The sequence below is a fragment of the Propithecus coquereli genome, unplaced genomic scaffold (genome assembly GCF_000956105.1).
Source record: "Propithecus coquereli isolate 6110/MARCELLA unplaced genomic scaffold, Pcoq_1.0 Scaffold316, whole genome shotgun sequence".
Taxonomy (NCBI): Eukaryota; Metazoa; Chordata; class Mammalia; order Primates; family Indriidae; genus Propithecus; species Propithecus coquereli.
In genome coordinates this window covers 320,981-332,196 of record NW_012148797.1, presented here as the reverse complement: position 1 = coordinate 332,196, position 11,216 = coordinate 320,981, and the positions used below count along the sequence as shown (strand labels likewise).

General features: G+C 38.7%; 1 protein-coding gene across 1 annotated transcript in view; it reads right to left on the bottom strand.

Annotated features, from left to right (window-relative positions):
- Positions 1 to 8,955, bottom strand: part of MYBPC1 (myosin binding protein C, slow type) — a 104,080-nt gene extending 95,125 nt beyond the window's left edge. The window contains exons 1-2 of the mRNA XM_012650243.1: positions 8,769 to 8,955; positions 6,150 to 6,191 (exon numbers count right to left, since the gene is read on the bottom strand). Of these exons, the coding sequence (XP_012505697.1) occupies positions 6,150 to 6,191; positions 8,769 to 8,955 (229 nt within the window). The remainder of the gene's footprint in view (positions 1 to 6,149; positions 6,192 to 8,768) is intronic.
- Positions 8,956 to 11,216: the final 2,261 nt, after the last annotated feature.

Here is an 11,216-nt window from a genome sequence, read left to right as displayed (position 1 = left end):
AAATTTAACAAAATCTAAGAAAAGAACTTCCTTTATTATATGTAAACTAGAAACTAGAACCATTTTGAGTCAAATGAACACTTTATACAGGTTTTGTGGTTTTTGTTTGTTTGTACATAGCATATAATGAAACCTTGAGTTAATTGTTTAGAATACAATATGTTTGAGAAGAGTATTCACATACTTTCTTAAAACTAAAGTGAAGGAAGATAATCTGTTTTTTAATTGATACATAATATTTATATATATTTATGGAGTACATGTGCTATTTTGTTACATGCATAGAATGTATAATGATGATAATCTGTTTTTTAAGCAGAAATTTGATTGGTGCGTAGTTTCAAAGTCCAGGAAATGTTAAGACTACTTGGAGGACATCTACAATTATTTTAGACTATTAAGAAACACATATTAAAGCAGTTCTTCAGAAAATCATGAAATATTCTTCCTCCAGTGACCCAACATTACTTCCAAACAGCAATTACTTCTCAATTGACAATATTTGATTCATTGCACATAGATTTTCAAATTTATAGAAGTGCTAGAAAATATAGTCGGCTGGAGCAAAGTTTACTGTTTCTTTTCCTTTAAAAGCAGCTTTAAAAAATTAAATAAATAAATGAAAGGAATGTAGTCCTGGCATTCTTTTAGATTGGGAGATGTAGTTAAGATGTTGAGTTTCTGCCCTTAAGTTCTTGAAAAGTTGTCTGGTTAAATTTGGTTGAATTGGATGAGACTGAAAACTTTAATTGTTCTTATTTAGCATGGAAACCAGTTCTATTGCTAGGAGGGAAATTGAATATCCAAATCTTTCCAGTTGTGTCCAGTTCAACAACACATATATGAAAGACAGCATCTTACAGAAAACATTTTCAAACAAAACAGAACAAAACACTTAAGTTATTTATATATTTTTCTATTTGAAAGTGACTATGATGACGATGAAAACATAAACATCTCATTTTAGCTCATTAGTATACGACTGACATACGTGAAGACCACAGACTCAGAGCAGTGGGGTTATCCTGCTTAGCTACATAGAAGGACAACTTAGCAAAGCAGAATTTTATTCAACTTTAAGTCATGGGAAAATAGCATTTGTAAAACCGTAAAAATGATTTTTTAAACAACTGAAGTTCCCAGAGACAAACTCCTGGAAAGTAGAGAAAGAACTCAGTCTCACATTACAAGCCTGGGATTTTGGTGGGGTACACATAAGTACTCTGGAATGCAAGCGAGAGTCTTGCTGCCAAATGAAAAGAACTCCAGAGATAGGAGAATGTGTACATTCTTACAATTCTCCAAACTCTCTTGGTTGTAAAATAACTTCTACCTATGGTTGATTTTAGATTGCCTTTTTAAATTAAATTTTTTAAGTAATATAAATGTGAGACAATTGTTGAGATTTTACAATAAAGACCAAAAGCATATAAAATTAAAATACATGTGACTTTTAAACAAACATATGTTAAATACGGATACAATACCTTATTTAATTTAGACAAATTCACGAGTTCCTCAAGCAGAGTAATCAGTTGTAGAAAATAGTGGTGTATGTGACCAAATAACCACACCAAAATATGTAAAACAACAATCATTAAAATTAATTGATTGTGTTTTGAGGCATTTGACTACCATGTTTTCATGATGAGAAGACACATGCCTTCACATTTTGTTTTTCTGAGACAGAGTCTCGCTCTGTTGCCCCAGCTAGAGTGCAGTGGCGTCACCGTAGCTCACTGCAACCTCTAGTTCCTGGGCTTAAGAGATCCTCCTCCCTCAGCCTCCTGAGTAGCTGGGACTACAGGCAGGCACCACTGCACCAGGCTATTTTTTTCTATATTTAGTACAGACTGGGTCTCGCTCTTGCTCTTGCTGGTCTTGAACTCCTGAGCTCAAGAGATCCTCCCATCTCCACCTCCTAGGGTGCTAGGATTACAGGCGTGAGCCACCGCGCCCGGCTGCCTTCACACTTTGAAGCTTATGAAATCAGTCTTCATCTTATAATAGACATATTTAATGAGTATATTTAATGAGACTTCTCTTCCCCAAATCTGTTAAATCAGTGTTGCATCTTATAATGGCTATATCTTAGAATTGAAAAATACAATGACATTAATTTTTAACATAATTTGTTACAAAGAAGCAATGTAATTAGAATACATAGATAAAGCATGAAGACATTTTAGTAGATGGTTGATTGTCTGACACCTAAAGGTAAATTGCACAAAAATATTTTAGCATACTAGTAAAAAGCACCAGGATAAGTTATTGCAGATATAAAGGAACCTAAATGAAAAAAGAATTTTAAGTCATACTTTTAATTTAAAAAAAATCACATCATTTAGGAGAAAATAGGTTGGAACTTCTGCTGGTCCACTTCCTCATCTGCCAACCACATTCATGTCAAAAAAAGAGACTTCATCTCAGGTTATGTGAGGTATTTAATACACACAGGGTTCATTCATGATAGTTTATGTGGTAATGTTAAGGCCTGGGAAAAGAAAATAAGTTTTTATTTCCTTTGCAGTGATCAACCAAGAGCAGTTATTTTTCTGGAAGAAACACAAAAAGAGGTAGTAACTGTCTTAAATGAGCTTACCAAAAAATATACAGACTCTAAGCTAATAAGATGTGAAAATAAAATATCAGAACTTAAGTACTGAAATAAGTACTGATGTTCAAAGTGGTCTCTGATTCTAATGCTGCCGCCACATTTGGGACCAGCCACAGAAGCAGTTTTGGAACTTCCCGAGGGAAGTTGTTAAGGCACAGAAGAAACCTGTCGTCGTTACCCTATGTTCACACATAGGATGTTGGACGTTAGCTGACAGAAATAAAGATATGATCCCACTTGATCACCCACGTTATTCGCTACACTTGGCCCTTCGTGACTCTTGTCTGCTTCCAAAGCTGAAATCCATCTTCCTTTGTTGATGGTTGTTCTTCCTCCTAAAGTTGGCTCCAGGAGAGCAGGACCTGGTGCCCAGACATGTGCCTGGCACATAGCCGGCACTCAGTACATACTTACTGAATCAATGAATGCTACAATAAAAGGCAGGTCTTTGGCCCCACTGAGGATATAGAAAAGATTCTTTGCTTAGCATCCCATTGACGTGTCACCTGTAATTATTCTGGAAGAATTCTAAGTCACAGCAGCATTATTTTTCTAAGGGCATTGCCTCCCAGTATAATCACTCTGAAAGGGATTTGCACATCTAATTTCTGGTATTGCTGTTTGGTTAAACACATTTTTTAATTGTCATCTCTATTGCTTCAATTCCAGGTCCCAGGACAAAGTGGTCAGTATTAGGGAACAGGATGGCTGGATGGAAAACACATCCAGAGGCAAACAAGCAATAATAAAACCCCTTCCTGGAAAATCAGCTGTTTTCCAGACAGAGACTTAGTAAACCTGAAAAAGTTGGCAAATCTAACCACAAACACTACTTCTGAGATTAACACCAGAACCAAACAACTCTCTGTGGCTACAAAAAAAAAAAAAAAAAATTGAGAATGTTTCTGAACTGTCGCAGAACAATTTAATCAATCTGGGAAACATTTTAAGGCTGCATTGCTATGAATAGAATTTTACATAGTGACAGCCTTGGAGCTATTAACTGAATTTTGTCAACTAATTAGATAGAGGACTAGTTAAAGTGCTGAAACTGTACCAATATCCAGGCGTGACCATTTTCAATGGCTTTAGGGGAGTTGGTCACAGGGTGGAAATCACCCATCTGTTCTGCACCAGTGCCTCATCTTGAACCCTCATTGACCAAAAATGTGCATAGGATGTTCATCCTCCTACCCAGCAAACATGGTGAGTGGAAACAGCAATCTATCCAGATTACCATTGTATGGTCAGCAGCTAAGCCAGCATGGATGTCCAACTGTTCATTCATTCTACGAGTATTTATTAGACAATTGCCATGTGCAGCTCTCTGCCAGGTGCCGGAGGGAATGAGATGGCGGGACCAAAAAGGTGTTAAGACATGGTGCCTGACCGTCAAAAAGCTCACAACCTGTTAGGGAAAGGAATCGACCATTAATAGGTGATTAAGTGGAGACAGAGGCAACAGGTCCAAGGGAAATCAGGAGGAAGAAGGGGAGGGTAAAAGTTAGCCAGATGGCCAGGGGAAAGCTGTGCAAAGGAGTGAAACCTGAGTTTGATGATTAAAAAAAATATATGGACTGAGAGTCTGAGGAGGGAGGGAGGGCAGGGAAGGACATTCTAGTTAATGCTGGAGGAAAGTAGAAGTGAATCCTGTTTATGCCCATGCAAGGCTTCTTTTTCAACCAAGGATATATTAATACATGCAGCAATAATTATTGCATCTACTGCTCAAGTATTTTCTTTGAAATGTCTCTGTCCTAGAAGAAAATGGGTAATAGTTGAAGAGAATTGTATATTTTGAAAAGATTTCCATTCACTTACCTTCTTTATTTAGGGATGTCACTTTCTATCCTAAATTGATTTGCTTCCTAGGCATGTAGGGCATATATATATATATATATATATTTACCATGTACAGCAGTTTATGGACCTAGGCATGTAACTGAATGAGGCCACGGTCTTGCAAATGTCAGAAAAATGCTACCAATTTCAGGATGCCCTAGTCACCTGGCCTTGCTCTTTCATCATACTGTGTTCTCCATAAAGAAAAGAGTTTTTGTTGGTTGGTTGGTTGTTTGGTTGACTTTAACCTATGGAGAGGCATTTTCCCATTTAAGCATACAAATATAATATGGTGACTTTTCAGATTAAAGGTCAGGCACAGGCTTTGTTTAAACTTTGACAGCCTGCCCTCTAGGATTATATCATTTGCTGTGTTGGTCCAAGTACCTTTCCAAATTTGGAAACAGAGGTGTATGCCATCGGCCTTGTAGAGAATAATGTTACAATAACTTCAGCCAGGATGTCCAAACCTCCTTGAACCCATCTCATGGAAGGAGTTCTAGGAGTTTGCACTGTCTGCATTCCACAAGCAAATAACCTTCAAACTGTGGCCCACGTGGCCAGGATTAGTATTCATGTTACTATCCACGGGAGCCACTGAAGGTCAAGGACAAAGTCAGTGCTCTAACATTATGTGTTCATTCATGAGAGCACAAGTTCAAGTTAGCTAAAGAAAAGTAATCCAATGTACTGAAAGAAAGAAAAAAAGTATTTTACTAATGTATAGGAAACAAGAATATCATGGAGGTTAGGTAATGAAATATGACATACCAAGAACAAGAGATACTTAACATGATGTTGAGTGGTGTCCAGGAAAAAGAGAAACTTCTGGTTACAATCAGGAAATAATTAGTTATTCCAAAATTTAAACTATGTTATTCATTACACAAATAAAAGGCTAACTTATAAAAATGATGATACAAACATATAAAGCAATATTGTCAGATCCACCTTCATGAAAACTTTCATCTATGGGAGACTATTGCTCCTTAGTTTAAGATAGATGGTCGGTAATGAAAATGATTTCCTCCATGGTAAGACAAAGGAATTAGCATTTCACGGAGTAACAGAAGTACATAATAAAGATTATTCATTTTCTAAAACTGGACAATCTCTATATAAAATAAAAACAGAATAATATTATAGGAATAAATGAGTTTCCACATTAAGAAGCAGCAACGTGATGTTTGCTCAAGATTTATTGTCAGTCTATATAAGTCATTATATAAATCTGCATCAATACATAGTGTCACAAAATGAGACGCTAGCCTTCAAAATTACTAGTGAAACCTGGAACACATCATACAGTAACACGAAAACATTCATAAAAACCTGAGTAATTTGGATAATTTTCCCAATTGGTGTAGGTCCCACGAAGACCAAAGAAACACCTCTTTTCCTTAGCATGCACTTGGAAAATACCAATTAATTTGCTGGCATCTTAACAAGTGCTTGTGATATTTTTATCACTGTAGTTTTTCTGTTAGAAATGTGTGTAATGAAAACTTAGCAAAGCACCACTTGTCATTATCCTGCTTGGGTCTTGCAGCTAAGATGCAAAGAACCCCAAACCACACTGATGATAGATAATGCAGAGCAATTCTATGGGGCCACCATGGCAATCATTACTGACCTCTTCTTGCTTCTGATTTTGTTGAATTCAGACTCACTCTCCCTTCCTCCAACTCACCTTTTGCTGGTGTAGTTTTGGCCTCCTTCTCTTTATTTGGTTCTGTGTGGAAAGTATAAGCACATTTTTTAAAGTGTCTTAAAGCATTTTATTGTGTGATGAGCAATGGGGTGGAGGGGGGAGGGAGGTAAAAAAACAACAGAACAGATCATAAATGATATCACATACTCATTATGCTGCACATGAATTATGAACTTGGGAATTATAATTTAGAGTCACATTAAACTTTTAATAAAAGCAATAAATAAATATGATCATTTTTAGAAAAAATATGCATCAAAACACTCAATACAGATTTTGTTAAGATACACTCAGCTGTGCTGGGATCATGCTAGATAACATGCTGGCATAGAATTGAGTATAAAATATGGGTCACTTTATTTTAGACCCCAACAAGAGACTTTTTAAACAAGTTTGACCTGTGTAGTAGTCTCAATAGTTTGCATTTTTAGATATTATACTAAGACATAGAATATGTAATTGTGTGTGTGTAGCTTCAAAGAAAATGTTTTGGTGTACATGTGAATCTTCCAAATTGGGTTTAGTGGCAATAAATGCAAAACGAGAGCAGTGACATCAGATTCTATCAATCGAGACCATCTAGTTTGCTTTTCTCTGTGTTCAGAGTCACATTAGTTTAGATACCTGCAAATAGTATCTGACTGTGGTATAGGTAAGAAAAGAATTGTTTCAAGGAAGAATTTTTTTTGACCAATGAACAGAGATTCAAATCTTAGTTAACTAAGGACAATTTTAGCAGAGTTTGGGAGTAGACATTTTAGCAATAGGAGGTCAATATTGTACAATGAATATAAAACATGGCCTAAAAAGGGAAACTTTATAGTGGCTCAGTGGCAGTAACTTATCTGAAGAACACAAGGGAAAGGTTTGTCTGTAATGGTTGGTAGGTTCTCAGTGTACCCAATGCTGATCAAAATAAATCTGTACGTGAAAGAGGAAACATACCTAGGAAGAAGAAGATCCTAAGAAGAATGTCGCACATCTACACTGGTTTCAAGATCAAGATCTAAAGAAAACTAAATCTGAGTGTGCCCTTGTTTGAGCTCATATGGCACTGAGCTTGTTTCTCTCATTTTTTTTTCCAGAGACGGGGTCTGGCTCTGTTGCCCAGACTGGAGTGCAATGGTGCCATCACAGCTCACTGCAGCCTCAAACTTCTGGGCTCAAGCGATCTTCCCACTTCGGCCTCCCAAAGCACTGGGATTACAAGCGTAAACCACAGCACCCCACCTGATTTTTTCATTTTGATATATAGCAATACTCTTCTGTACTATTTAGTGGTTTGAGTGTGTGGATCTAGTATTCTTGGCTGGAAAAAAGGGCAGTTAGGTTTCTTAAAATGCCCTGCTGAAAAATGATTTCCTGGGTGGAAGAGCTTTATAATTTCCTTAGAAATTTCCATGTGAAAAGATGATCAGAAACTAAGGCCTTACTCAACTCCTGCTTTCACCTAGGCTGGACGGGTCTGTGGTGACCTCCTACTCTCTGGTTTCATACCACATTGGCAATTCAAGTAACCCGCATTTAAACACATAGTACTACGTTGGGAGGTTTCTTATAGTATTGCCTAATGTTTTCATGCAGTGGTTGGATTAGTTTAATTGAATTGCTCTTTAGGCTGTATTTTATATTCTACTTGGCTGCAAACAAACTGAACATAGGGAAATGTTCTCTGTTTAGAGTTTGCCACTGCATCTGGTACAATGTGTTTGCACCTTGCTATCCGTAAGTATGTAGTAGCTAGCTCTGTGTCTTCTGAAGGGTTAGAGCAGAGTCGTACATGCACTAAATACCCAGGGAATAATTCTAGAATGGATGTCAGTTTCTCATCACTCTTCCTCCTTGAAATGGTGCTTTGGGGTCTTTATGAGAAAATGCACGTGATTTTGGTTGCTTCCATCTTGGGGGCTATATGGTGGGGAGGACAAATGATTGTGGAGGGCCATGCTGGGAGTTCAACAGTCCCCTTGGGCTTGTTATTCTCCCAATCCTGTTCTCTTCCTTAGGTCTACAGGCTTTACGTGTCCTGTGTTGCTGGGGACTGTGCCTACCTGCCGAGGATTTCACTGCATCTCTTTACTCATTTTTGTATTGCCAGTTGGTGGACAACATGGTACTAAAACCCAAGAAGCTCGTCCTGATATTAGCCTCAGAGGCCACCAAACTCCCTGGGGAGTTTCTGGAGATGCTCAATAGTGACATAGTTCAAAGTGGGAAGGGGCTGCTGATCTTCTAGGGTGGAGGTGGGATCCACTCCCCCCTCTCACAAGGGCCTTCCCTGCAAATCCTTGAGCCCCCTGGAGGCTCAGCCTCTGCACTGTAAAACATGGCATAGCAACAACTGTTGCACAACCTGGAAGGTTTTGTAAGAATCCTTTCCCATAATGTATATGCAATGCCATCAAAATTAAATTAACATGAGAGGATTATATAAATACAATGTATTGTTTTTATTATCAACTTATCACAACGGTCACCATCCAACTTCTCAGCAGTAGAAGTTAGGTTAAAGCTCACGGCATCAGTGGAGGTCAAGTCATGCTGGGGTGGTGGCTCTGTATTTGCAGCCCAAACACGTGAGGCAGTGTTTCTACTCACCTTCCGGGGGTGGGGGTGGGGCTGGGGCTGGGACTTCATTTTCTAGAAATGGAAAGAGTAATGGAAGCATTAGGGTCACATGCTGCGGAGAAGAGCTGCTTTCCACAGCACCGGGCTGCTCTCCACCGCAGGCAGCCGTCTTACCTGTGTGTGCTCTCAGGGGACACTGGAGCAGGAAAAGGATCATCCCATGGCGTCAAGAGACCCAAGAGACACTGCTGTTTGTACATGGTCCCATACAAAAGTGAGACACTGGGTGGCAAGCACACCCCGTAGAGACTAAGGTGGGTGAATTTGGTGCAGAAATGAGACCCTTTTCCCCAGAGAGCAAGGACACCTCAGTGTCTCTGACACTGTCCTGCCCTCACAAGAGACACTTCTGAATGACGATAACCTCAAAATCCTCTGGCTCTGCAACATTTCACTGGATTATAAGGCAAGCTGCTGTTCACTGGGAAACAGAATTAACCCCTCGCACAGATCTTTCTGGAAGTGCGCGTGCCTGGAGTAGATCTTCACCTAACTTATCCAAAATTTTCAAAGCTCTGGTTTTGAGATTTTATACCAGATTTTGGATGTCCAGTTATTACAGAGAAGTCTGGCTATGAAGTCTGTTTTTAAAAAAAAAAAAAAAAAACTTCTATTAAAGAATATACTATTTCCAAGTAGCTAAAAGCATACCTGTGACCAAAGAGCACAGAATTTTCCCTGGTGAATCCTTGTGGACGCCCCAAACTGGGAATTAGTGACATGTGAGTGAACCAGCTGCTTCATCTCCAAGGTGGGAAGAGGCAGTTAAGGAAGGTGATCTCCTTTAAAATTATTTTGCACTTGATTGTTAAATAAAATATAAAGACAGAACAGCTTTTGTATTATAGACACATCGTGGGATCCAAAGACTCTTATCTTTGTTAGTGTCCGGGATTTTCCACATTTTTTCCACAAGTGACTCTTTCTTAGCAGGGAGAACAATGCCTCACAACAAGCAGCGTGGCAGAACAGTCACCCTTATGTGTAGGCTAAGTGCCCTAGTTTATTCTAGGCAGGCTGGAATAAGCATAGGAAGATGAATGAATTGTACCATAGCAGAAATTAAGAAAAATGTGATGCAGGCCTGCCAGGATGCAACAATGTCTTTCTCTACCACTAATTTTTTTTTTGTGCTGGTATAGATTCTGATTTATTTACTTTTTAAAATTATTTTCATTCACATGACCATAAATAAATATATTACTATTTACCAATGAGGGAGAAAAAATATATAATCAAAGGAGAGAAAACATACCACCTCACAGGCTAGCAGAAGATAGCATGGCAGGATGTGATGTAATTTGCAGACAAGGTGAAAACACAAGTGTCCCGTAGATGGCATTGTCAGAAATGCTTTCGTTTCTTCATCACATCATGGAAAAAATCATTAGCACCGTTGTCAATCAGAAGACAAAATGCTCAGCCGAAGCATTTTATTTTCAGAGATCTGAGTGCAGAAATGAAAATCTAGTACTGACCTTTTGGCTTTGAACAAGTTATTGCAGCACCCGGGTATCAGAATACCGGGAGTGAGAAGCCAATTTCTTTGACACACTATCTTTTGGACTGAGCCATTGTCGTGCAAGGCCTGAGGACATCTCCCTGGCTCTCTGTACGGACAAGTTTCTCTGCCCTCCAGCCTCTTTTCCCCACAGCTGCAGAAGTTATTTATCCTACAACTGTGTTTCATGCTGTCATTCTACCTGAGCAGGTCTCTGGTACCTATCTGGTTAGGTCTACACTCCCGAGGTTAGCATTCAAAGCCACTGTCAGTGGGCACGTCCTTTCTCTCCTTTCTCTTATTACACTCCTGTGGTCCCTCTGTTCTAGAGATGCTTTCTCTGTTCACCTCTGACCTTTCTGCCACTGAGAAAAGTGGTGTCCTACTCCCCAGCAGACCTCATGCTTTTTCTCTACCTATGGAGTTACACAGACTTAGCTGTGCAGCCTGACTCCAGGCCTTATCAGTTGTGTAGTTAGTCTTGGGCAATTCCTTAATCTCTAACAGCCTCAGTTACCTCATCTGTGAAATAAGAATAATAAAATAAATGACCTCTCGGGGTGCTAATCCTTTGTAAAATGCACAGCACACACAGTTCCTGGCATGTAGAAAGAGCTCTATAATTAACAGCAGTAACGGCATTGTCACCCTTTGGCAATCTTTGGCCGTCTTTTTGCTGTTTTTCTCAAGGTGCTCAGAGCTAATTATTTCATTCTGTTCTCCTTTCTTATTCTCCTGGCATTCTGGACCTTATAATAATACAATCTTTATTCACTGCAATTTAATTATTTTCTAGTAGTCTTAGTATATTTATGTTTCTTTTTCTCCCCAACTAAACAAAGACAGGGATCTTTCATTCCTTTCCTATCTACCTGATATCTCATTTTATTGCTGAAAACACATTAAATGCACAGTGA